The sequence below is a fragment of the Meles meles genome, chromosome 20 (genome assembly GCF_922984935.1).
Source record: "Meles meles chromosome 20, mMelMel3.1 paternal haplotype, whole genome shotgun sequence".
NCBI lineage: Eukaryota > Metazoa > Chordata > Mammalia > Carnivora > Mustelidae > Meles > Meles meles.
The window spans coordinates 15,747,264-15,774,412 of NC_060085.1; the positions used below are offsets into that span (position 1 = coordinate 15,747,264).

General features: G+C 46.8%; 1 protein-coding gene across 4 annotated transcripts in view; it reads right to left on the bottom strand.

Moving 5' to 3' along the window:
- The window catches only part of CDCP1 (CUB domain containing protein 1), a 67,380-nt gene extending 40,590 nt beyond the window's left edge, over positions 1 to 26,790 (bottom strand). For 3 of the 4 annotated variants that reach the window (XR_006816479.1, XM_045991622.1, XM_045991621.1), the window contains exon 1: positions 26,584 to 26,790. Coding sequence is in view for 2 of the 4 variants with exons in the window: in XM_045991622.1 (XP_045847578.1) it covers positions 26,584 to 26,665 (82 nt within the window). In the remaining 2 variants the exon portion in view is untranslated. Of the gene's footprint in view, positions 1 to 762; positions 861 to 26,583 lie in introns of those variants that run through there. The other variant, XM_045991623.1, reaches the window with a different exon arrangement.
- Positions 26,791 to 27,149: the final 359 nt, after the last annotated feature.

Consider the following 27,149-nt stretch of genomic DNA (forward strand, 5'->3'; position numbering starts at 1 on the left):
GGGTCACACTTTAAGCTCATGTGCTAAACACTGCAGCGATCAGCTAATCTACCTGCAAGGCCTGGGCATTGACCACAGTTAAAAATAAAAAGCCTGGGGATGAATAAGTGCCACCTCCCACCAGGGAAAGGGGGGGGGGCTGTGACACAGGCATGCACTGGGGAAGTCAGGGAAGGGAAGATACAGGGAAGGCAGACACAATGGTGGAGGAAGGGCCAAAGACAACTTGCTCTTGCGGTTTCGATGAAGGCGGATTCCGGCCACAGGACGCAAGGTAATGATGGGCTGCTGTCCAGCATACAAAGAAGAACAAGGCTGGGCCCGCCTTCCCGAGTCACATCTGGGGATTTCAGGGTTCCAAGGATGTCACGTTCCCATCCACTCAGTGAAAGAGACCCATGGTTTGCTTTAAAACCGTTTACCATTTCCATGGCTCTGAGAGCAATCCCAGAGGACGTGGTAACCTAAAGTTCAAAGGGCAATGTTAAAAGCAACCTGTGGGTCCTCCTAGTCAATCCAACTTTCTGGAACAGTTGATGAGAGCAGGGGACTGTTACGTCCACCCGTTCACTTCCTGCTCTTAGTCCCTAAACTCTTCAGGAAAGAAACTGAGGTGCACTGATGCAAGTTGTTTATTTTCTAAAGTAACCGAAGCGTCCTCTGAGGGGGACACTAGCAAGGAACGGTCTGTAGGGCTGGTGTTCTGTGCATATCCTAACCCTTCGGCTGTATCCTTCCCTTTTATGATCAAAGAAAACACACCTTCTTAGAGATGCACGTTAGAGATCCATAACCAGGCTGCCGACTGTCCAGGCCAGAGTCTGGAGCAAATGGATTCATCGTTGTATAAATCTCTCTGGGACTGGGGCCAACCTGAAACGTGGACTTTCACATATCACTCCAGATTGAATTGAACTGCACCGGGTGAAGGAATGATTTCAAAGAGGGCCGCAGAGGGAGAAAAAAATTGCATCATAATAGACTTTGAAGGTGGGACTTGAAGAATTAAAAACCAAACATAATTCAGCTGATGACCGCCGTGAATAAGTCATGATATGCTAACATGCCATAAGGCCAGCTTAAATCACATTTACATTTTATGAAATGTTAAAAAGATTCGTTTTGTCAAGACCCTGAAGTGTGAGTTACCAGGACCGTGACAGTCGCTAAAGATCACAAGGATGGTTGGGGGAAGGATCAAAGGAGCAGATCATAAAACCCATCTGTATGCGTGCTCACGGACATACACAGGACAGCGGGCTCAGAGTTCCCCTTTCCCCACTGCTAAAGGTTTAGAAACTGCTGGATCTCCAATTTCTTTAATGTTCCAGTCCTAGAGTACTTTGTTCCAGAGGCCCCGCCTTGCCAATAGAGATGAGCTGTTCAGGTTCTTCGGATACAAAGTTAACAGGGAGATGTTTGCACAAGAATCCACACAGGAAGGACCACATGCTATATGATTCCATTGTGTCAAGTTCCAGAAGACAGACCCAATCTGTGCTTACATCCTGGAACCATGATCGCCTGGGAGATAGATAGGTATTAACTAAGGAAGGGGGAAGAAGAAACACTCTGGGGTACTGGAAGGAGACACACACACACACACACACACGTATAAATGTGTACGTATATACATATGGTAAACGTAGCAAGCTGCATACTTAACATTTATGTATTGTCTTGTATGCCTCAATAAAACAATTTTTAAAACTAAAAAAAAAAAAAAAGATATTTGAAACTTGCCCTGATGAGAGGCTCAAACCCCCTTTTCGGTCCTTCCCGGAATGCGCCAAGCCCATTCTGGGTCCCACTTTGTGCCTGCAGAGCGCTGGGCACAGGGGCTCGACCACGAAGGTTTCAAAGTCTCTGTCCTCCAGGTCCTAGGCTCTTGGAGCGACTCACACTTCTGGCTACAACCAACTGTGGTTTGCCCAGCTCTGAAGAAGGAAGATAAAAGCCTGTTTGGCCTCGGATTGAAGCCGGGAGGGTCTGAACCGGACGTGCGGTGAGTCAGGCTTGTGGGACCCTGCCGACGGACACTGTGGGGTGTGGCAGGGCTTTCTCCAAGGACAGGGTTAGAAGCAGATCCGCTGGCAGGTACATTTACAAAGCAAGCCTTGGTATCATAAGGCATTTCACTGATTTTTTTCTTAATTGTGGTAAAAAAGGAAAAATGGAAGAGATGACTCATCCTTCCACTATCCACAAATAGACACTCGAAACATTCCCCCCCCCATTTAAAAATTTGTGGTTAAGTATACATAATAGAAACTTTATCATGGTAATCATTTTTAAGTGTACTGTTCAGTGGCCTTAGGTATAATTATGTTATTCTGAGACAACTGTCACCATCCATCTCCAGAACTTCCCCATCTTTCCAAATTGAAACTCTGTCCCCATTAAACACCAAGTCCCCGTTTCCCTCCCTCAGCCCCTGGCCCACCATTCTACTTTCTGTCTCTGGGAATCTGGCTCCTCTAGGGACCTCATATAAGGTATTCTGTATTTGTTTTTTTGTGTCTTGCTTAATTTCACAGGGCATCAAGTCAGTGTGCTTCACTTCTAAACCCGAGAATTGCTAACCACTAATTTCAATAACAACCCCAAATTGAGCAAAATGACACACAGGCTCCAATTCATACGTACACATGATATTCGCCTTGGGAGAAGGGGGGGGGAATATTTCTTTACAGGAAAAATGATGTCAGTAACTAGAAAACTCAAAAGATGGCAAAAGGGTATGAAAAAGAAGCAGGAGCATTTCTCTGCAAAGTCATTAGAATGTCACTCAGCCTGCTAGCTACCAGCTGGGCTCTGCCACCTTGACCTTCTCTGTGCTACAGACCCAGCGATGGGCTATGGTGACCAGTGTTCTGACAGGCCTGCGTTCCTTGGTGATTAGGACCAAGAGAAAAGAAAACTCTCTTATTTGTCTGAACATAAGCCATGAATTGGTTAAAGTGAAATAAGTTTAGTTTAAAATGGTTTTTTCCAGGGCGCGTGGGCGGCATAGTCAGTTAAGAGGCTGCCTTCGGCTCAGGTCATGATCCCAGCATCTTGGGATTGAGTCCCACATCGGGCTCCTTGCTCAGCAGGGAGCCTGCTTCTCTCTCTGCCTCTGCCACTCCCCTTGCTTGTGCTCTCTCTCTCTGACAAATAAATAAATAAAATCTTTTAAAAAATAAAATAAAATGGGTTTTTCTAGGTTATATGAACCCCTTTCCACCTTATTATTCACCGTCCCTCAAAGATTATGTTAAGAGAGGGAGTTCAGAGGGCAACGGGGAAATGTTTCATTATTAAAACATCCATCTTTGAGTTAGTTCAAACCTGCAGCTTTGAAGAGCCGCTCCTGAGGGGGCAGGGAGGGGCAGCAGAAGAGAAGGTTCCATTAAGGCCTGACCTGTGCTAGGGGCCATCACTCAGCCCGATGTAACACTCACATTGTGTCATCCCTGGGGCCATGGTTGGCTGCGCTGCTTGGGAAAAGACATCTTACTTCCTTAAAGTGTAGGGTTCTCATCTGTACTATTTGGGCCCAAACATTAACTACTCAGGAGATGGCCACCATCACACCTCCATCCCCTCACGGGGCCTCTGAACCCTGTGGTGGGCAGAATTTCAAGATGGCCCCAAAGACCCGCACCCTGTGTGTTCTCCTCCACTTGAGTGTGGGAGGGACTCTGAATATGATGGGATATCAATCACGTGATCAGGTGGTGGTGTAGGGTCAGGTCACTGCTATCCTGGTGGACCTGACCTCATCAGTTGAGCCCTCCTAAAAGAGTCTGGGCTTTTCCTGGAGAAGGAGAATGGAAGTGTGAAAGGAATTCTCTGTAGCTGGTTTTCAAGGGGGCCACGTGGCCAGGAGCATGGGTGTGGGAAGCTAACTGCTGTGAGCCGGCACAGCTTTCAGCTATTGAGGAAAGAGGGGATCCCAGACATACGGCCACAAAGACCTGAATTCTGCGATAATCATGTGAGCTTAGAAGAGCACCCGAGCTCTAGATAAGAATACAGCCCGGCCAACATCTTGATTTTAGCCTAGGGAGGCGGAGCAGAAAACTTACCCACATCATATCTAGGCTCCTGACCTACAGAACTGTGAGCTAATTAATGGGTGTTGTTGTAAGCCACTAAATTTGTGATAATTTTGTTATGCAGCAGTAGAAAACTAGTATAGAACTTGTAACCAGATGGGGTACTAGGCAGGACCTACTGAACTGCTCAAGAAAAGAGGTTTGGATAAGTATACAGTGTTGTCTAGGACATGGATCCTTCCTTTCTTCTTTTTTAAAGATCTATTTATTTAACACACACACACACACACAGAGAGTGTGTAGGAGGAGGGGCAGGGGTACAGAAGCAGACTCCACTAAGTGCGGAGCCTGATATGGGGCTCGATCTTGCAATGCTGAGATCAGGACCTGAGTGGAAATCAAGAGCTAGATGCTTAACTGACTGAGTCACCCAGGCTCCCTAGAGCCTTCCCTTCAGAGCTGAGTTACTATTATGGTGTTATATCAAGTGGACAGCTTTTCTGGAAGTGTACATCCACGAGGATGTTTAAACTCATTGTATTCACTGTAGAACTTCAGTGTCTAGATGCTGGAAGGTTCTGGGGAGGGTGGTGGAGAAGTGTGTCAGAGGGAAGCTGATGCTGGGATGGAGAAAGCTCATGGCTGGTCGTCTCACTTGGCCCCGTGGGCAGAGTGAGAGCAAGGAGAGCGTCCTCAGATGAAAACCAGATGTCCGAAAGAGAGAGAGAGAGAGAGAGCCAATGGGAAGCCTGGTCTTAATTTCCCAAGAGCCCAGAAGTGTTAGGCTGTGTAGGGGTTGGCCAGAGCTGGGGGCTGGTGGGAGGTGGCCTCCAGGAATGATGGCCAGAACCTACCATCCCTATGTGTTTGGCATCTGCCACATGCCACGTACTTTCTACACATATCCTTTAGGTAAACTGTTCACAATCACAGCTGGGAAGTTGCACAGGGAAGTTTCAAACCCAGGACTGCCTAACTCTGGAGCCCATGCATGGCTGCTACTCCAAGATGTACACCTTCAAGGTCATAGGCTGCTGGGCAGCTGGGACCAAAGCATTCGCTCCAACCGTGGCTGGGAGGGAGCTTCTTCAGTGTGTAACAACACCACCAACACAGAGAGAAGTACCGTGTTTGCTTTTCCAGCATCCACTCTGAGTATCAACGCTACCCCTTGCCCTAGTGCAGAGGCCCCTGGGACAGTACACTGTGCTCTGTAGGGAGGCAGGAGCCTAGTGATCCAAAACAAGCCTGTGTGCCTAGTTTGAGCCCCTCTCTTGATCCCAACCGTCCTCATGAACCACAAACCCTTGGCAAGGGATGATGTCTGCTCCACCTGCCATCTCTGACGTCTTCACCACCTCCTCCCCTACCTTGATTCCTGATGCTCCAGCAACGATCTACACTCTGGAGGGTGACCACCACCTGCCTCACCCCTCACTCCATTCTTGCCACAACCAAAAGGACCGACAGCAGCATTTGCAACCAGGGGATGTCAGCCTCCACCAAGTGACAGCTGAGAGAGGGGTGCAATGATCTTTGGGGGTCCATAGGTCTACCAGTTTCTTAATTGCAAAGGCCCAAACTCTTGGTTACTCAGGGGGACATAACCGGGAAGGGTGGGTGATCAACCTGGCAAGAGCCAGGGCAGCCAACTGGGAACACATCCTTCTGTTTGAATCTCTTGTTTTAGGGATTAGGGATCAGTACCACTTGCTGTTATTAATGTTTCTGACATTCTTAAAGGGCAGAGGGGTGTCAACCCACAAAGCCTGACTTGGACAATAAGTCTCCGAATGAAGCTCTCTCAAACGACCACAGACCAGGTCAACAAAGTGATTTCTCTGGCAAACCGGGTAGCCCAGAGTAAAACAGGCCCAGAGTAAAACAGGTCAGCAGAGGAAGGCGGCACATTCCAGGAAATCTTTGGGGTCAGACAGACACATACTTTCCTCACCCACAGGGGCTAGGACAGCTCCCAAGGGGTGTTATGTCAATGAGGAGGGCCGTTAGAGAATACATGACATTAGAGTGTGGTGATTATGGGAGGTTTTACATCAACAAGATCAACAATTATGGAAGATGTCACTGAGGAGGGCCACTATAGAAGAACGGTTGTTATGGAAGGTGTTTTGTCCATGAGGATGGATGCTGCAGAAGATACTGACATGGAAGGTCTTAAGTCCACAAGAATGGGTATTACAGGGGTTCAACCACCATGGAACAAATGACATCAACAAGGACGATCATATTGGCACCTGGACAGTGCCAGTATTGGGACTAGCCAGTGATCTCAAGGCCATGACCCTAAAAATTCAGGGAGATAAAAAACAAGGTTGGTGGACCAAGAATGCCGAGATGAGGGTTTTGAGGAGCCTGACCCCAGAGCACATTGTGTTGGCGGGGGAAAGAAAGAAACAGAAAGAAGAGACTGTGGTTTAGAGCACTTTCCTTTTCATGAACCATATTCCTTCTTTACAGTAGGAGCTGATTCTACTGCTAAGTGCTATTATCAAGGAAGAGGAGGATGGGAAAAAAACCAACTAGAAAACCCCAGCACAATGAGGCATTTGCTCCTCATTCAAGTACATTCTGTTTTGCTCCTATAGCTGGTCTCCATTTATAAATCATGTTGAAGGATCACTACTTGTTTTAAGTTTTTATTTAAATTTCAGTTAGTCAATATAGACTGTAATCCTAGTTTCAGGTGTACAACACAGTGGTTCAACACTTTTCATATAATACCCAGTGCTCACCAGAAGTGCACTCCTTAATCCCCATCACCTGATTCCCCCATCCCTCACCCCTCCTCCCCTCTGGTACCCAGCAGTTTATTCTCTAGTTGAGTCTGTCTCTTGGTTTGTCTCTTTCTCTCTCTTTCCCCTGTCTTTGCATGTTTGTTTTGGGTTTTAAATTCCACACAAGAGGGAGATCATATGATAATGGTCTTTCTCTCATTGACTTACTTCACTTAGCATACTACTCTCTAGCTCCATCTGTGTTGTTGCAAATGGCAAGATTTCATTCTTTTTTATGACCGAGTAATATTCCATTGTGTACGTGTGCATGTCTGTGTGTATGGTCTATACAGGTATTACATAGATAGATAAATAGGATGTGGTATAAATATGTATATCTGTATATGTATATACCACATCTTCTTTATCCATTCATCAATCAATGGAGACTTGAGCTGCTTCCACGATTTGGCTGTTGTCGATAATGCTGCCATAAACAGCAGGATGCATGTATCCCTTTGAATTAGTACTTCGGTATTCTTTGGGTAAATACCTAGTAGTATGATTGCTGGATCCTAGGGTAGTTCTATTTTTAACATTTTGCAGAACCACCATACTGTTTCTGAGTGGCTGCCCCAGTTTGCTGCATTCCCAGCAATGTAAGACGGTTCGCCTTTCTCCGCATCATTGCCAACAACTTGTTGTTTCTTGTGGCTTTGATTTTAGCCATTCTGACAGGTGTAAGGTGAGATCGCATTGTGGTTTTGATTTACATTTCTCTGATGATGAGTGATGCTGGGCATCTTTTTGTGTTGGCCATCTGGATGTTGAAGAATCACCCTTAATTACGTTTTTCCAGATAGTGGCTCACTTAGCAAGTTGTCTTTTCAGAGATGGTGGGAAAATGCTCTGGAAATATCAGGACGACACTGTGGGATTATTGGTCATGAATGACGGAGACGCACTTCCAACCCTGAGTCTTCCTCACGGTTTGTTATGATGTCCCACAGACCTCAGACACCGGGACACCTTGTCTGCCTCCTTCTCTTTTCCTGCCTGTGAAAGCTGGTCTCCATCACCAACTTTACTGTAGTTATTATACATATATCTTTTTTTTTTTTGACAGGCAGAGATCATAAGTAGGCAGAAAGAGAGGGGGAAGCAGGCTCCCCGTCGAGCAGAGAGCCTGATGTCAGCCTCAATCCCAGGACCCTGAGATCATGACCCAGGCAGAAGGCAGAGGCTTAACCCACTGAGCCACCCAGGCGCCCTACATATATCTTTTAAGCGTACTTATCACATTGGACAGTGTTTCAAACTCATGCTTTCGGGCACCAGGCAGGCAATGTAAAGAGAAAGGCCAACATAGGACATTGGTTGAATCAGAGGTGCATGCTTTACTAAATCCTTTGTAATTCAGCTTTTTTTTTTTTTCCAAAACACACCAAACAGAACTGTATCAAGGCCTCTAGACCTCTAATTTGTAGCCCCCAGGGTACATGTTTGAATCCCTTCTGGATGGTAAGTCCCTAGAGAGTGAGGGACTAGGGTTTCCTACCTCTGTATGTCAACCGTCTAGCACAGAGGGCCTCCAAGATCTGTGGAATGGATGGGATTTATTACCTAATGGCCTAAGACTGTGCTAGATCCTTCAAAGACTTCCTAGGCAAAAATCAAATTCCCTAAGCCTGCTCAGTGCTGGGCTCTTAGAGTGGATAGGGTGAGAGACGCAGCAATTTGCTCTTCAAGAAAAGTCGCTCTGTGTGGAGAAGGCAACTTTGGTTGTGAGTTCCCCAATTCCTAGTGACTTCATACATCTCTTCCGGTCCTTCTACACAACCAAATTCTTGCAGGAAGCAACTACAGACTTTTTGAAGACGGTCTTTACATTCACAAAACCCTTTTTTAAACAAAACTATTGATTGCTACACTCATACTTGGCTTTGAAAAAAAATTTATTTTAACTTAAGACCACTTTTAAGGAGGAGTCAAATTGGCGGAGAAGTAGCAGGCTGAGACTACATCAGGTAGCAGGAGATCAGTTCGATAGCTTATCTAAACATTGCAAACACCTACAAATCCAACGGGAGAGCAAAGAGAAGAAGAACAGCAACTCTAGAAACAGAAAACCAACCACTTTCTGAAAGGTAGGACTGGCGGAGAAGTGAATCTAAAACGACGGGAAGATAGACCGCGGGGGGAGGGGCCGGCTCCCAGCAAGCGGCGGAGCAACGGAGCACAAAATCAGGACTTTTAAAAGTCTGTTCCACTGAGGGACATTGCTCCAGAGGCTAAACCAGGGTGAAGCCCACGCGGGGTCAGCGTGGCCCCAGGCCCCGCAGGGTCACAGAAGGATCGGGGGTGTCAGAGTGTTGGAGAGCTCGCAGGTATTAGAATGGAGAAGCCGGCTGCAGAGACAGAGCCGAGGACTGAACTCTCAGCTCGGGGTTACCTTGAACTGGTCGCGGGCTGGGTGAGCTCGGAGCGCGGCTAGAGGCTGGGGATACGGGAGTGATTGGGTGCTGTCCTCTGGGGGCGCACTGAGGAGTGGGGCCCCAGGCTCACGGCTCCTCCGGGCCGGAGACTGGGAGGCCGCCATTTTCATTCCCGTCCTCCAGAACTCTACGGAAAGCGTTCAGGGAACAGAAGCTCCCAAAAGCGAACCCAAGCCGATTACTTAGTCCGGCCGCCGGTAAGGGCGGTGCAATCCCGCCTCGGGCAAAGACACTTGAGAGTCACTACAACAGGCCCCTCCCCCAGAAGATCAACAAAATATCCAGCCAGGACGAAGTTCATCTATCAAGGAGACAGCAGGTTCAATCCCTAAGACAGCAGAGCAATTCCAGAGGAGGAGAAAGCAAAGCACGGAACTCATGGCTTTCTCCCCATGATTCTTTAGTCTTGCGGCTACTTCAATTTTTTTTTTCTTTTTTCAATTTTTTTTTCTTTTTTCTTTTTTCTTCTTCTGCTAAATTTTTTAAAACTTTTACCCTTTTCTTTTTTAACGTTTTTTGACTAGTTCATCTAAATATATATATTTTTTCTTTCTTTTTTATATTTTTTAATTTGTTTTATTTTTTAAATTTTTTTTCTTTTTTTTTTTTCAGAACCTGTTTTTATCCCCTTTCTCCCCCCCACAATTTGGGGTCTCTTTTGATTTGGTTACAGCGCATTTTTCTGGGGTCTTTGCCACCCTTTTAGTAGTTTATTTGCTCCTTCATATCCTCTTATCTGGACAAAATGACAAGGCGGAAAAAATCACCACAAACAAAAGAACAAGAGACAGTACCGAAGGCTAGGGACCTAATCAACACAGACATTGGTAATATGTCAGATCAAGAGTTCAGAATGACGATTCTGAACATTCTAGCCGGGCTCGAAAAAGGCATGGAAGATATTAGAGAAACCCTCTCTGGAGATATTAAAGCCCTTTCTGGAGAAATTAAAGAGCTAAAATCTAACCAAGTTGAAATCAAAAAAGCTATTAATGAGGTGCAATCAAAAATGGAGGCTCTCACTGCTAGGATAAATGAGGCAGAAGAAAGAATTAGTGATATAGAAGACCAAATGACAGAGAATAAGGAAGCCGAGCAAAAGAGGGACAAACAGCTACTGGACCATGAGGGGAGAATTCGAGAGATAAGTGACACCGTAAGACGAAACAACATTAGAATAATTGGGATTCCAGAAGAAGAAGAAACAGAGAGGGGAGCAGAAGGTCTATTGGAGAGAATCATTGGAGAGAATTTCCCTAATATGGCAAAGGGAACAAGCATCAAAATCCAGGAGATGCAGAGAACCCCCCTCAAAGTCAACAAGAATAGGTCCACACCCCGTCACCTAATAGTAAAATTTACAAGTCTTAGTGACAAAGAGAAAATCCTGAAAGCAGCCCGAGAAAAGAAGTCTGTAACATACAATGGTAAAAATATTAGATTGGCAGCAGACTTATCCACAGAGACCTGGCAGGCCAGAAAGAGCTGGCATGATATATTCAGAGCACTAAACGAGAAAAACATGCAGCCAAGAATACTCTATCCAGCTAGGCTATCATTGAAAATAGAAGGAGAGATCAAAAGCTTCCAGGACAAACAAAAACTGAAAGAATTTGCAAACACCAAACCAGCTCTACAGGAAATATTGAAAGGGGTCCTCTAAGCAAAGAGAGAGCCTAAAAGTAGTAGATCAGAAAGGTACAGAGACAATATACAGTAACAGTCACCTTACAGGCTAATAATGGCACTAAATTCATATCTCTCAATAGTTACCCTGAATGTTAATGGGCTAAATGCCCCAATCAAAAGACACAGGGTATCAGAATGGATAAAAAAACAAAACCCATCAGTATGTTGCCTACAAGAAACTCATTTTAGACGCGAAGACACCTCCAGATTTAAAGTGAGGGGGTGGAAAACAATTTACCATGCTAATGGGCATTAGAAGAAAGCTGGGGTGGCAATCCTTATATCAGATCAATTAGATTTCAAGCCAAAGACTATAGTAAGAGATGAGGAAGGACACTATATCCTACTCAAAGGGTCTGTCCAACAAGAAGATCTAACACTTTTAAATATCTATGCCCCTAACGTGGGAGCAGCCAACTATATCAACCAATTAATAACAAAATCAAAGAAACACATCAATAATAATACAATAATAGTAGGGGACTTTAACACTCCCCTCACTGAAATGGACAGATCATCCAAGCCAAAGATCAACAAGGAAATAAAGGCCTTAAATGACACACTGGACCAGATGGACATCACAGATATATTCAGAACATTTCATCCCAAAGCAAAAGAATACACATTCTTCTCTAGTGCACATGGAACCTTCTCCAGAATAGATCACATCCTGGGTCACAAATCAGGTCTCAACCGGTATCAAAAGATTGGGATCATTCCCTGCATATTTTCAGACCACAATGCTCTGAAGCTAGAACTCAATCACAAGAGGAAAGCTGGAAAGAACCCAAATACATGGAGACTAAACAGCATCCTTCTAAAGAATGAATGGATTAACCAGGAAATTAAAGAAGAATTGAAAAAATTCATGGAAACAAATGATAATGAAAACACAACAGTTCAAAATCTGTGGGACACAGCAAAGGCAGTCCTGAGAGGAAAATATATAGCGGTACAAGCCTTTCTCAAGAAACAAGAAAGGTCTCAAGTACACAACCTAACCCTACGCGTAAAGGAGCTGGAGAAAGAACAAGAAAGAAACCCTAAACCCAGCAGGAGAAGAGAAATCATAAAGATCAGAGCAGAAATCAATGAAATAGAAACAAAAAAAAAAACAATAGAAAAAATCAACAAAACTAGGAGCTGGTTCTTTGAAAGAATCAATAAGATTGATAAACCCCTGGCCAGACTCATCAAAAAGAAAAGAGAAAGGACCCAAATAAATAAAATCATGAATGAAAGAGGAGAGATCACAACTAACACCAAAGAAATACAGACAATTATAAGAACATACTATGAGCAACTCTACGCCAACAAATTTGACAATCTGGAAGAAATGGATGCATTCCTAGAGACATATAAACTACCACAACTGAACCAGGAAGAAATAGAAAACCTGAACAGGCCCATAACCAGTAAGGAGATGGAAACAGTCATCAAAAATCTCCAAACAAACAAAAGCCCAGGGCCAGACGGCTTCCCAGGGGAATTCTACCAAACATTTAAAGAAGAACTAATTCCTATTCTCCTGAAACTGTTCCAAAAAATAGAAATGGAAGGAAAACTTCCAAACTCATTTTATGAGGCCAGCATCACCTTGATCCCAAAACCAGACAAGGATCCCACCAAAAAAGAGAACTACAGACCAATATCCTTGATGAACACAGACGCAAAAATTCTCGCCAAAATACTAGCCAATAGGATGCAACAGTACATTAAAAGGATTATTCACCACGATCAAGTGGGATTTATTCCAGGGCTGCAGGGTTGGTTCAACATCCGCAAATCAATCAATGTGATAGAACACATTAATAAAAGAAAGAACAAGAACCATATGATACTCTCCATAGATGCTGAAAAAGCATTTGAAAAAGTACAGCATCCCTTCCTGATCAAAACTCTTCAAAGTGTGGGGATAGAGGGCACATACCTCAATATTATCAAAGCCATCTATGAAAAACCCACCGCAAATATCATTCTCAGTGGAGAAAAACTGAAAGCTTTTCCGTTAAGGTCAGGAACACGGCAGGGATGTCCATTATCACCACTGCTATTCAACATAGTACTAGAAGTCCTAGCCTCAGCAATCAGACAACAAAAAGAAATTAAAGGCATCCAAATTGGTAAAGAAGAAGTCAAACTATCACTCTTCGCAGATGATATGATACTATATGCGGAAAACCCAAAAGACTCCACTCCAAAACTGCTAGAACTTGTACAGGAATTCAGTAAAGTGTCAGGATATAAAATCAATGCACAGAAATCAGTTGTATTTCTGTACACCAACAACAAGACTGAAGAAAGAGAAATTAAGGAGTCAATCCCATTTACAATTGTACCCAAAACTATAAGATACCTAGGAATAAACCTAACCAAAGAGACTAAGAATCTATACACAGAAAATTATAAAGTACTCATGAAAGAAATTGAGGAAGACACAAAAAAATGGAAAAATGTTCCATGCTCCTGGATTGGAAGAATAAATATTGTGAAAATGTCTATGCTACCTAAAGCAATCTACACATTTAATGCAATCCCTATCAAAATACCATCCATTTTTTTCAAAGAAATGGAACAAATAATCCTAAAATTTATATGGAACCAGAAAAGACCTCGAATAGCCAAAGGAATATTGAAAAAGAAAGCCAAAGTTGGTGGCATCACAATTCCGGACTTCAAGCTCTATTACAAAGCTGTCATCATCAAGACAGCATGGTACTGGCACAAAAACAGACACATAGATCAATGGAACAGAATAGAGAGCCCAGAAATCGACCCTCAACTCTATGGTCAACTAATCTTCGACAAAGCAGGAAAGAATGTCCAATGGAAAAAAGACAGCCTCTTCAATAAATGGTGCTGGGAAAATTGGACAGCCACATGCAGAAAAATGAAATTGGACCACTTCCTTACACCACACATGAAAATAGACTCCAAATGGATGAAGGACCTCAATGTGAGAAAGGAATCCATCAAAATCCTTGAGGAGAATGCAGGCAGCAACCTCTTCGACCTCAGCCGTAGCAACATCTTCCTAGGAACAACGGCAAAGGCAAGGGAAGCAAGGGCAAAAATGAACTATTGGGATTTCATCAAAATCAAAAGCTTTTGCACAGCAAAGGAAACAGTTAACAAAACCAAAAGACAACTGACAGAATGGGAGAAGATATTTGCAAACGACATATCAGATAAAGGGCTAGTATCCAAAATCTATAAGGAACTTAGCAAACTCAACACCCAAAGAACAAACAATCCAATCAAGAAATGGGCAGAGGACATGAACAGACATTTCTGCAAAGAAGACATCCAGATGGCCAACAGATACATGAAAAAGTGCTCCACGTCACTCGGCATCAGGGAAATACAAATCAAAACCACAATGAGATATCACCTCACACCAGTCAGAATGGCTAAAATTAACAAGTCAGGAAATGACAGATGCTGGAGAGGATGTGGAGAAAGGGGAACCCTCCTACACTGTTGGTGGGAATGCAAGCTGGTGCAACCACTCTGGAAAACAGCATGGAGGTTCCTCAAAATGTTGAAAATAGAACTACCCTATGACCCAGCAATTGCACTACTGGGTATCTACCCTAAAGATACAAACATAGTGATCCGAAGGGGCACGTGTACCCGAATGTTTATAGCAGCAATGTCTACAATAGCCAAACTATGGAAAGAACCTAGATGTCCATCAACAGATGAATGGATAAAGAAGATGTGGTATATATACACAATGGAATACTATGCAGCCATCAAAAGAAATGAAATCATGCCATTTGCGACGATGTGGATGGAACTAGAGCGTATCATGCTTAGTGAAATAAGTCAATCGGAGAAAGACAACTCTCATATGATCTCCCTGATATGAGGACATGGAGAAGCAACATGGGGGGGTAGGGGGATAGGAGAAGAATAAATGAAACAAGATGGGATTGGGAGGGAGACAAACCATAAATGACTCTTAATCTCACAAAACAAACTGGGGGTTGCTGGGGGAAGGTGGGATTGGGAGAGGGGGAGGGGGCTATGGACATTGGGGAGGGTAAGTGCTATCGTGAGTGCTGTGAAGTGTGTAAACCTGGTGATTCACAGACCTGTGCCGCTGGGGATAAAAATACATTATATGTTTATTAAAAAAAAAAAATGGAAGGGGAGGCGAACCATAAGAGACTATGGACTCTGAAAAACAACCTGAGGGTTTTGAAGGGTCATGGGTGGGAGGTTGGGGGAACAGGTGGTGGGTAATGGGGAGGGCACGTTTTGCATGGAGCACTGGGTGTTGTGCAAAAAGAATGAATACTGTTACGCTGAAAAAATAAATAAAATGGGAAAAAAAAAGACCACTTTTAAGGCAAAACTTTGGTGCTACAAGGCAAATCAACGGTTGCCCGGGGATTGATGGCCAAGGGGTCTGGAGTAACTTTGCAGATTGGTGGGAAAGTTGAATCATGCATTTGACAAGACTCATTGAATAGTGCCATAGAGATTGGTGAGTCTTGTGGTCTGTATATTTGAGCTTAATAAAGCTTAAAATATTTTACATTTAGATAAATAATACATGAAGCACAAAGTAAAAAAAAAAGATTATTGAAAAGTCTTAATTTTATCGTGAATTGGGGGGTTTTGTTAGGGGCAACCAGTGACCCAGCTTTTTGCGTATCCTTACACAGGTGATCTCTGAATATACAAGTTTATATCTATATGCCGCACTGATTTTATTTTATTTCCGTTCCTTTTGCCAACAGGCAACGTGCTATACTCACTGTTCTGAACCATACATTTTCCTGTCCGTAATATATCTTGGGGGTCCCTCCACATCTGTGCACTGAAAGTTACCCTTAAACAACCTTAAATGGCCACGTAGCATTCTGCTATTGGGATGTACCATAATCTATTTAATCAGGCTTCTAATGACGGACATTTGGGTTGTTTCCAGTCTCTAGCTCCCAGGACATGTAGCAGAAGATGGGTTTTCCAGGTGGCGGTGGGACACACCTTCCTTGGGTCCCAGGTTCCAGGCTAGAACTTGGATTGTGTTTCCCACACAGGAACAGACCAGGGAGGCTGGAAGGTGTAGATGTGAGTGTTCGGCTGTATTGGGTGGTGATGGGCTTCTGAAAGGTGACCCAAACACAGCTGACAATTTGAAAAACATCTTCTATGTTCGGACAAGTTGAGAACTTGCTCCTCACAGATTTAGCCTCAAGCTGAAGTGCCTGATAAGATTGTCAGCAACTTCTAAGCCGGTTGGGTAACCTTCCTTCATCTCTCCGAGGGGATTAAAGGGAGGGGCGAAGGGTCCAGCGCTGCTTCCGTGGCTTGGCACATTCCAGCCCAGTCTCTGTGTATGACACCTGCTCACAAGAATAGCTATAACCCTCAGAAGCCTACTGGCATGTTCTCATTCATTTTGCGGAGAAACTGGGCGTGGCGTTAAAGTTACATACAGCTGGTCTGGTCAGTTCCTTAGCTAACAGAAAATGTGTGTGTGTGTGTGTGTGTGTGTGTGTGTGTGTGTGTGTGTAGGTGTTCACTTACAAACAATTTTTTAAAAACTTGTTCTAGTGTCACTGGCAATGCCTTCTTGTTATTTTTATTTATTTATTTTTAAAGATTTTGTTTATTTACTTGAGAGAGATCGAGAAAGAACACGAGAGAGCACGAGCAGGGTGGGGGACACAGAGGGGGAAGCAGACTCCCCACTGAGCAGAGAACCCGATGTGGGGCTCAATCCCAGGACCCTGAGATCATGACCTGAGCCAAAGGCAGACACTTAACCGACTGAGCCACCCAGGCGCCCTGACTTCTTGCCATTTTTAGTCCAGCAACTTCACTTCTAGGAACTTCCCACGAGATGTCCACACATGTGCCTGAAGTCACCCCTGCTGGGACAGTAACCAAAGCACAGCGAGGGGTAGCAGAGGTCTGAGAACAACCAAAATGTCTCCCACGAGTGACCTGGTTACACAGACTATGGTCTGGCAGCTCCGTCCAGATCACCTGCTCTTGAAAATCTCCAAGTTCTTCTTGGGTTCAACTTAAATAATCAAAGAAATAGCAATTCTCATTAACTGAGAAATCTGTTTGAGGCCAGACCGGACCTGCTGAGTGATTTACAGACGTGATTTCATACAGACTTCCAGCTACCCACAAGGCGATGCCCTGTGCCCGTCTGGAACTGAGGACATTGAGTCTTAGGGAGGCTAAGTAACTAGCTCAAGCAGCCTAGTTAAGAGGTGGGGAAGTCAAGATTTGAACCAAGCTCTGCCCTATCCCAACGCTTGTCTAAATGGACTTGCTTCCACAAATCTAGCAGGTAACTGAGAGCCCGGTGAGACTTCTGGCTCAAATCCTTCCATCTCTCAGCTCCCCTCTCCTTCCACCAGTTTCCTGACCACTGGGGATGCAGGGTCTGGGGACAGAGGCCATGCAGCAGTAAGCAAGAACCCAGAAGGCCATGGTGACTGAGCAGGGCTGGGTCTGTCTGTACCTCGGAGATGCTCCAAGGTCCAACTCAAGTCAGACTTGGCCCACAGCGCTCAGCAGGGAGGAGACCCCTCAACACTGCTGAATCCTCCCGAAGCCAGTGTTCCCAGATGCCCCAGCGGGAGCAGCAACATATCACGGTGCCTCCCTCTGCGCTGCTGGCTCTTGGCCTCTCCCCCACCATGGCTGTCACTCTGCCCAAGAGCCGGGTGTCTGTCTGGGTCCAGGAGATGTCCCCATCCCTTGACACTCAGGGGCTTTATCCCTGCAGCCCTCATGGTGTCCCTGGACCTTTCACCAAACACCTGCGAGTTGCTTTCAGGCTCAACACTGCTTTACCCAAACATTTTTGTTTGAAACTGCCTGATGCTCCTACCCCCAGATCAGTAGTGGAAGATAAGGCATCTGTCTGGATGGCTTGGTGTGTGCCGGGACAGGCACCATCCCCGCCTGGCTCCCAGTTAGACCACACATCATCAAGGGCTGCAGAAGCCTCCTCAGCATCGGGGGCATCGTGCGTGGCCGTGTGGCGGACCTGACCCTTAAAACAACAGCTTGACTTAAACTCCACGTCATCTAGGGACTCGTTACAATTTGATGAAACTCACTCCTGGAGACGGTCTTTTATCATCCTGGACAGAGGCAGCAGATCGGTACTTTGGATGTTTTTGCAGAAGTGGTGTCTCTCACCCAGCATCGTCTGGTCTTCTGCCGCCAAGGGTCAGGAGTGTCGACGCTTCACTTAGAACTTGAAGAAAGCTACATTGTGCTTATGGAACAGTTTTAACGGATGCTTTCGAGATGTTTCCAAATTCGTTACTTAAAGATGCCCCCACTCTTTCAAGGGAATCACCAGAAAACGATGCTCCTGTATACTTTGGTGATTTGAGCAAAGGGGCTCGAATGGGGAGAACACGCAGGACAGTACAAAGTCCTTGTCATGGTCATCCCTGCCACCAACAAACCATCCCCTGCACAGGGAGCTCTGCTGAGCCACCCCGCGAGGCCAGGTGCTTGCAGTGGGACTTCCTTCCTGCCAGTCTCTCTTCCTGAGCTCACGTGACATGCTGACACAAAGACAGCAAGATGACATGAGTCACGTTGCACACACACATGCGCACACACACGACTTGACACCCTGCTTCCTAAGCTGTATCACGAGCAAGTCCTCATCGCTTTCTGGTGATTCCCTTGAAAGTTTCCAGGAGCGGGGTTGCGTTCCTGTGGAACGCAGGAACCCCCACGCCCACCCACTGGCTCCTGAGCACGTGTTTCAGGGGGACCGGCAGAGACTTAGCCCATCTTCTAGGCAGTGAAGCTCCCAGGTCCTGGTGTGAGGCTGAGAACCTGGACTGCAGGGGAGATCTCCTCTACCCTCTGCAGGAACAGATTGCTGTGGTCCCCTCTGTCAATCCACACTCTTTTTTTCTACTTTCCAGGACTGAGCTTCCCTCTTCCTCCTCTTCTGTCTAATCTGCATTGGATTTGGAGCCAGTAGCCTGAGGTTTAGAACTTCGGGCCCTCAGCCCCTTCCAACAGCGGACTCAAAGAAGTCATCTAGCTTCTCTGAGCTTGTTCCCTCCTAAAAAGACTTGGCTTGAGGGTTGACCTGGAATCCCCATCTGTTCAGTCCACACATAATTTATTACATGCTAGCTATGTGCCATGCACCATTCCAGCCTCTAAGCTCATGGGCACTGGATATGAACTTGCCTGAGCTCAGGGTTCTCCAGGAGGACCACAGATCAGCTTTGGTTTAAATCAGTTCATAAAACATTAGGGCTGGTGCTTCCTCTGCATGGTCCAAACCCCTACATTAAAGATCGGAAAACCGAGATCCAGAGAGGTGAGGCAACTTTCCCACATCCTAAAGCTCACCGTTGACAAGCTTGACATCATTACCGCATGTCCTGACTCTCTAAGTCTGATGCTTTCCCCATTTTGCCCACTTCCTTGCCTACTAAATGGACAAGGCTAACTTCTTCCAGGGTCACACCTAGACTACATTTCACTCTCCCTTCCAATGGGATGGCTCCATGCCAGTGAGATTTAGTCAAGAGAATGGCAGCATGAATGATGTGGAACAACTCCCATGCTCGGGCCATAAAAACCTCCCACACGAGCCCTTTTGTGTTTTTCTGCCTTCTGTCAGTTTAATGCAGATGAGCACGGAAGCCACATGTTGAAAACAGCAGAGCAAGAAAGTGGAAGGAGCCTGGGTCCTCATCACTGCTTGGAGGGGATCCCCTGTTTGGGATCTTATATGAACGAGAAATACACATGACTCACATTTGGGTTTGTGTGTTACAGCAGCTTAGTGTGTGTTACACCTTAACCATGAGACTCACCTATGTAAAGAGTCAGTAAAAACAAATGATCCTCAGTGTCAACGTGAAGTGCTATCAGAACCTATGCCTGGCCTCCGTCTTCTTGACGCATAGGACTCTGGGCACACTGAGCACTTAGCCAAAAGTAAATATGTAGAAGGAAGTTTGAAACGTTTCCTGCCTAAAACGTATGGTTAGTTTCAACTGGAAAGATGAAAGGAAGGAGCAAACTGCAGCATGGGGAGGGGCAGAGCCTACGCTCTGAAATGGGTCTGCCCAGATTCATAGATAAGCCCCAGCACTCATTAGCAGTGACCTTGGGCAAGTTGTCTCACTTCTGTTACTCACTTTGCTCCATGCATTCTTTGATACTTTCTGTACAAATCCTTTGACTCAGTAATTCCCTCCTCCAGGAATTTCACCCACAGGTAAACTTGCCTCTATGCCTAACAGAGTCAACTACAAATATGGTCACTGACACTCTGTTTATAAAAACAGAAAACCAGGGCTCCTGGGTGGCTAAGTGGGTTAAGGGCCTGACTTTGCCTCAGGTCATGATCTCAGGGTCCTGGGATTGAGCCCCGCATTGGGCTCCTTGCTTGGCAGAGGAGCCTGTACTCCCTCTCCTTCTACCCCTCCCCCTGCTCATGTTCTCTCTCTCTCTCTCTCTCTCTCAAATAAATCAGTCAAATCTTTAAAAAATAAAATAAATTAAGACAAAAGACTGGAAACAATCCACCAGTAAGGGGCTGGTGAAATATGACATGGTGTGCCCATGGCATGGAATATTATGCAGCTGTCAAAAAGAAAGACAGTCCCCATATGTTCTGATCTGAAGTGAGCACAAGATGGGCAAAATCACAAAAAGTGAACAAAATCAAGATGCATGTGAGACCCTTCCTATCCTGTATACTATGGTTAGGCTCCTGCTGTATAAAGAAGGAAGGTACATATGTTTGTAAACTTGTATGCGTATTGAACAGCTCAGGAACAATGCACAAGAAACCATGGCTGCTTCTGGGAGAAAGCCTGGCATCAGAGGTGGACAGGGGTGTGCTTCTGCCCACATACCCCTTCGTTATCTTTGAATTTTTTTTTACTGTGTCCAGGTGTTTTAAGTGCAGTCTTGAAACTCCTTGACTATTAAAAGCACATACGCCTCCCCAGAACAAATATGAGCACAGCACTCAGTAAGTGTTGCTTTTTTTTTTTTTTTTAAGATGTTATTTATTTATTTGACACACAGAGAGAGATCACAAGTAGGCAGAGCCACAGGCAGAGAGAAGGAAGCAGGCTCCCTGCTGAGCAGAGAGCCCGATGCAGAGCATGATCCCAGGACCCTGAGATCAGGACCTGAGCCGAAGGCAGAGGCTCAACCCACTGAGCCGCCCAGGCGCCCCCTGCTTGTTTTGTTAAGTGAAAGGACTCGTCTGTCTCCGAGGGGACTAGCAAAAGCTGTCTTCAGGAGCCCCACTGTGTGTGGGGGTTATCACTGTGCACAGGTGACAGGAGCCAGGCTCTGTGGTCAGGCTACCTGCGCTGCCATCTTAGCATCACTATGTACCAGCTGGGTAACCCTGGGCAAGTGACTTCACCTGACTGTGCCCCTCAATACAGGGGTCTTCGTGGGGGTACGTGGCTTGAGGACAGAGGGGTAAAAGGCTAGCAGTCATCCTCAAGAACACCTCCTGAATTTACATTTTCTCAGGAGAAAGCTTTCTCAGGAGAAAGTTTTTATTTAATTTATTTTTTTAAAGATTTTATTAATTTATTTGACAGAGTGAGAGAAAGCACAAGCAGGGGGAACAGCAAAGGGAGAGGAAGAAGCAGGCTCCCCACTGAGCAGGGAGCCTGATGAGGGGCTCAATCCGAGGACCCTGGGATCATGACCTTGACCTGCCCAACGGACTGAGCCACCCAGGCGCCCCCAGCTTAGTTTTTATGACTCAAACTTTATTTCATCCATCACAGTTCTTTCTGGCCAGTGTCCATCGAGGAAACAGACCGACACAACATTTAAAACAAAACAACACTCCGAAGGTCTCGACGTACATTGCAAATACAATAGGAGGAGTGTCAGGGTCTGGGGGAGATGTCCTGAGCGTCAGCTGGAGGGGGGTTGTTCAGCAAGTTACTACACACAAAGCAGATGTCCGCAGAGAACGACATAAACTGTTTGGCCATCCAGAAGGGATGTCTTCTGTCTTTTACACTGAACGGAATCAGCTGTTCATTATAGATGGGTGTCTTTCTGTTTCATTATGCTTTTGGAAACGGCTGGGGGTTTGGGTTTTTATAGTTTTTCCCATAAGAAATAATGAGACACAGGGCATCATCAGTTAGTGTTTTCATGCAGAATGCCTGGTTTTAAAGAATGAGTCAGGGGAGCGTGGGTGGTTTATTTGGTTAAGGATTTGCCTTCGGCTCAGGTTGTAATCCCGGGGTCCTGGAATTGAGCCCCGCATCAGGCTCCCTGCTCAGAGGGGAGTCTGCTTCTCCCTCTGCCTCTGCCTCCTTCTCTCTCTCTCTCTCACGAATAACTCAATAAAATCTTAAAAAAAAATTTAGAGAACGATTTCCTGATGGTAAGTGAGACATGCTTACATATAAAATACTCAGAAGAGTGGCTGGCCCAGAGCGGATGCTTCATATGTGTTAGCTATGACAAGTAGTAGTTAGTGATTTTAAAAAATGATGTGCTGATTACAAAACCAAGGCTACAGGGAGGTGAGGTAGGAAACTTGGCTCTCCTGGCCTGGTTGTCAAGAACGTTGCGAGCTGGGGCGCCTGGGTGGCTCAGTGGGTTAAAGCCTCTGCCTTCGGCTCAGGTCGTGATCCCAGGGTCCTGGGATCGAGCCCCACATCGGGCTCTCTGCTCTTCAGGGAGCCTGCTTCCTCCTCTCTCTCTGCCTGCCTCTCTGCCTAGTTGTAATTTCTCTCTGTCAAATAAATAAAATATTTAAAAAAAAAAAAAAAAAAAGAACGTTGCGAGCTGCCTGCGAGAGGGTGAAGGGCTAATTACAAGGCTGTCGGAAGTGGTTTGAAATAATTTGATTGTGGGATAATTTTTATAATTTAGAATGATAATTAAAGGGTATGAACTTTTCTTAATCAGTCAGGTGGAGAGCCTTAGCTGCGAGTCTTTCATAGCAGGGGTCTTGTCACCGCCCCCCCCAACTGCCCCACCCACCTTGAGCTCAATCCTGAGTCCCTCCGACAAGCAAACCCCATCCAAACCCAAGTCAGCCCTGCTGTGCAGAATCCCAGGTGAGGCTTGTGTTATAGCCAAGGGATTCAGTTCTTTTTTTTTTTTTTTTTTAAGATTTTATTTATTTATTAGAGAGAGGGAGCGTGCTCAAGTAGGGACAAGGGGCAGAGAGAGAGGGAGGAGCAGACCCCCATGGAGCAGGGAGCCCACTGCTGTGGGGCTTGATCCTAGGACCCTGGGATCATGACCTGAGCTGAAAGCAGACGCTTAACCGAGTGAGCCACCCAGGTGCCCCTGGGGTTTTTTGGTTTGGTTTGGTTGGTTTTTGGCAATGACAACAAAAAATCACCTATTAGTACTATCTAGCTGGGGTACCCCAAAGATTCTTAGAACATGGTTCACACCCTGCTTCTGAACTATAGGGAAGAAAAGCCTTCTTCTCTAGATGTCACTGAGAGAGTGAGGACAGCCTATGAGTGTGGGAACCAGCTGCTCGCACACGTTGGCTAGAACGTACACCAGGACCACAGAACGAGCTCGCCACAGGCTACAGGGAAGGACATATCCTCCTGAACATCTTCTCTGCTCTTCATGCCAGCAGTTTTATTTCCAGGGTTTCAGTCAGACAGAATCATCAAGAAAGTACAGAACAACACAGTGAACAAGAACACATTCCCAGACATATCCAAATGAGCTAATCCAGCTTATACTGTTTTATAACCCTGACAAGGCAAGGTTAACATCATTTCATGTCAGCATAGAATCTGTACTGTGTGATTTTTTAAAAGATTTTTAAAAAAGATTTTATTTATCTATTTGAGATAGAGAGAGAAAGAGAGAGGGAGGGAGAGTACAGAGGGAGAATGAGAGGGAGAGGCAACTCTCCCCTGAGCAAAGAGCCTGACGTGGGGCTCGATCCCAGGACCCTGGGATCACGGCCTGAGCTGAAGGCAGACCCTTAACCAACTGAGCCACTCAGTCGTCCCTGGGCTGTGTAATTTTAATGTCTTCTCACTGAACGGACCTATCAGAATTGACATAACCCATCCCCTATAGTCGGACATGTTCTGTTTTTTAGCAGGAAAAGTGGAAAGCAACTTAAATATCCAATGGGACTGGTGAAAGCCATACAATGGTTGGTTCCACATTTGGTTTTACACATACACACACACACACACACACACTCAGATTGCACCAAAATGACCAAGGTGCTTTGCTCATATTAATTTCTTTTCATGTTGGTTGTATTTATTATCAGTGTTTCTACAATAACTATTTATTACTTGAAACATTTTAACTGGTGTTTTCCACTTCCTTCTGCTACCTTGAGAGCCTGGGAGAACCCCCAGAAGAGAGCGTGTGTGCGGGCAGGGTACAGACAGACAAAATGGCAGCATCTGAGGTGAACGCTGAGCCTGATGGTCCAGCACCAGAGCATCCCCCTACCGTCTGCAGAACAGCCCTCTCTGACCCTAAGTCATGAAAATCTGTGAGGGTGAGGAAGAATCCTCGGTCCTGCCAGTTACACATTCCAGACAACAGCCGCCAGCTCCTCACTTGAATCTGAAGAATGGTGAACACACATACTCATCGAGCGTGAGTGAACACATTGTTCGATGACTCTCACAGTTCTGGCAAAAAACAATGGCGGCAAGAATGGGGTCACTGACCCAGACTCTGGTATCTCAGCAGTTCTTGGGATTGGGGGAGGGGCAGAGGGAGAGGGAGAAGCAGGCTCCCCGCTGAGCAAGGAGCTGGATGTGGGACTCCATCCCAGGACTCCGGGATCATGACCAGAGCTGAAGGCAGGTTCTTAATGACTGGGCCACCCAGGTGCCCCAGAGTTCAGAGATTTAAAAAACAAATTCACGGTGTCGCCATCTTTTCCGGACAGACTCCAGTAACTCCTCAACGACCCCTACCTGTTAAGCCCCTCCCAAGACGTCAGGCAAAGCAGCTTTAACTCTGCAACAGGTCTAAGCTCCAAGACACAGTCCTCAGTTCAGCCCCGAGAGGTGGCCACACAGAGCCAGTTCTGGGGACTACAGGAAGGATTTAAGAAAGTGAGATGAGAAGTTGCCAGGCTTCCGGTATTCATGCCTGAGCCATGAGACACGGCTCCGAGAGTCATGAACTTCCTGGAAGGAAGGGATTCTACTGGAGCTACCAGAAACCAAAATGGCCCCCTTTCCAGGCCACGGGAGAAATCAGGCGCATTAACAAAGGCCAGTTCAGGCCAGCATATCACCCTCGTCATGACTAATGCGTTGATTTACACCGTATTCTTACTGGAGGAGTTCTGGGTATCACAGACAATGCAAAACATCTCAATTCCCATTTCCATACTGCTCCCAAGTGTGATGGAACATGCATTTTCCTCACACACATTTGCACACATTTTCACTCACGAAATCACTCTAGTCTTAAACTGAATTTTTTTCTAAAGGAAATCTGGAGAATTCAGTCTGACAGTAAATGTGTTTAACAGCAAATATGCTTACATATGCAAGGTTTCCAATGAGGTCTTAAAACGTTCTAAGAACCGCGCAGAAATGTCTCCCGATGCTGTTGGAGGAAGGAACCAGGAAGCTTTCCTGTGGGTTTGTAACGGTGGCATTTGCCAGAACACCAAAGTTCGCCGCACCAGCTTGCCTTGATTCCTTACTTAATTCACACGAATCCACCTACCTGCCAAATACAAACCCCCCTTAGCTGCGGCAAAGAATAACCAAAGACCAACTGTGCTAGTTTCGAGAAAGGCCTCCAGTCAAGTTCGTACACGAAGACACCTGCTTGTTTCTGGATTTTGATAGTTGCAGGACCCGAAGGACACCTCCCCGCAGGCACAGGCGGTGCTCAGAGGCAGGGGGAGGTGGCGGTCCCTGCCCCCAACCGGAACAACTGGAAAGTCACACTTCTCTGAAACGCCCCCTCGCTGACCCCCTTGGGCGGTCAAAGTGCAGACTCTACCCAGGGGCGCGAGGAGCGGGACTGCGACGTTTCCGTGGCACCGACGCCTGGCGGCCTTCTCCAGCCTGGCGCTTTCATTTTCAAATGAATGTAGCTAGAATGCAGCGCGCGGGCCGGGACAAGGGTGGGTCATCGGGCGCCAAACCACAGTTTTCTTGCACCTTCTCCCTGGCCCAGGCGAGGAGGTGGTGGGTGGGTCAGGAGGGGATAGCTCCCTCCCCACGCCCAGCCCCGGCGCCCCCAACCGAGCACCCGTTTGAGGCCCCTGGTGCGCCGCAGTCCCTGGGACTCGGCCAGGGCGCGTTCTTACTTCCTCCTGCGCGGTGGGCGCGGGGCTCATCTCCCCGACGGCCGGGCTCCCCCCTCGGGGGCACTACCAGGTACCGCGCCCAGGACGAGGTCGCTCGGAACTCAGGACGGCACGGCCACCTGGCCCGACGCCGCGCGCCCTGGAACCGGGCAGTTCCGGGGACCCCGCGCCGTCGGTGCATTCCTACTGCGTCGCCCCCGACTCGAATCGGTATCCTCCGCACCCGGAGACCCTCGGCGCCTCCGCACTCTCCGCCGGGACCCTCCTTGCGGGTAACCAACACCACTCTGCGCCACCCGCTGCTGCCACACCTCACTCACCCGCTCCGCGCGGCAGGAGCACGGCACCCAGCAGCTGGACCCCCAGCAGCGCGATTGTGACCCCGAAGTTCTGGACGGCCATGGCTCCCGGGAGCCTCGGTCTCGGTGGGGGAACTCGGCTGTGGCCGGTGGCTCCGCACGGCGGCCGTGGGCGCCGGAGCCTGGCACCCGCTGCGCTCCGCCCGGGCTAGCTACCTGCGTGCGGGTGCGCCGTCCCGGGCTCCGCCCTGCGCCCGGGAGCCGGGGCTGGCCGGGCCTGTCCCCTCCTCTGTCCCCTCCTCCCCTTCCTGCTGCAGCGCCGGCCCCTCCCCCCCCAGGGTGCTGGGACTTGTTGCCACTTTCCCGGGCTAGTCTTCCCGTCCCGGGCCGAGGGTGAACAACCCTTCTTTTCTACAGGCGGGAACGTCACCCTTGGGGAAATCCATCAACTTTCTTTTCACTGTCCCGGCGACAGGAGAGCCCTTGTGAGCCCTGTTTTGCAAAGGAATCATATTTGTGGGTCACGCAAGCCCAGATTTCTCTTGGTCTCCTGCCCGATTGCGCTGCGGAAACTGCGTCGGCGGCGC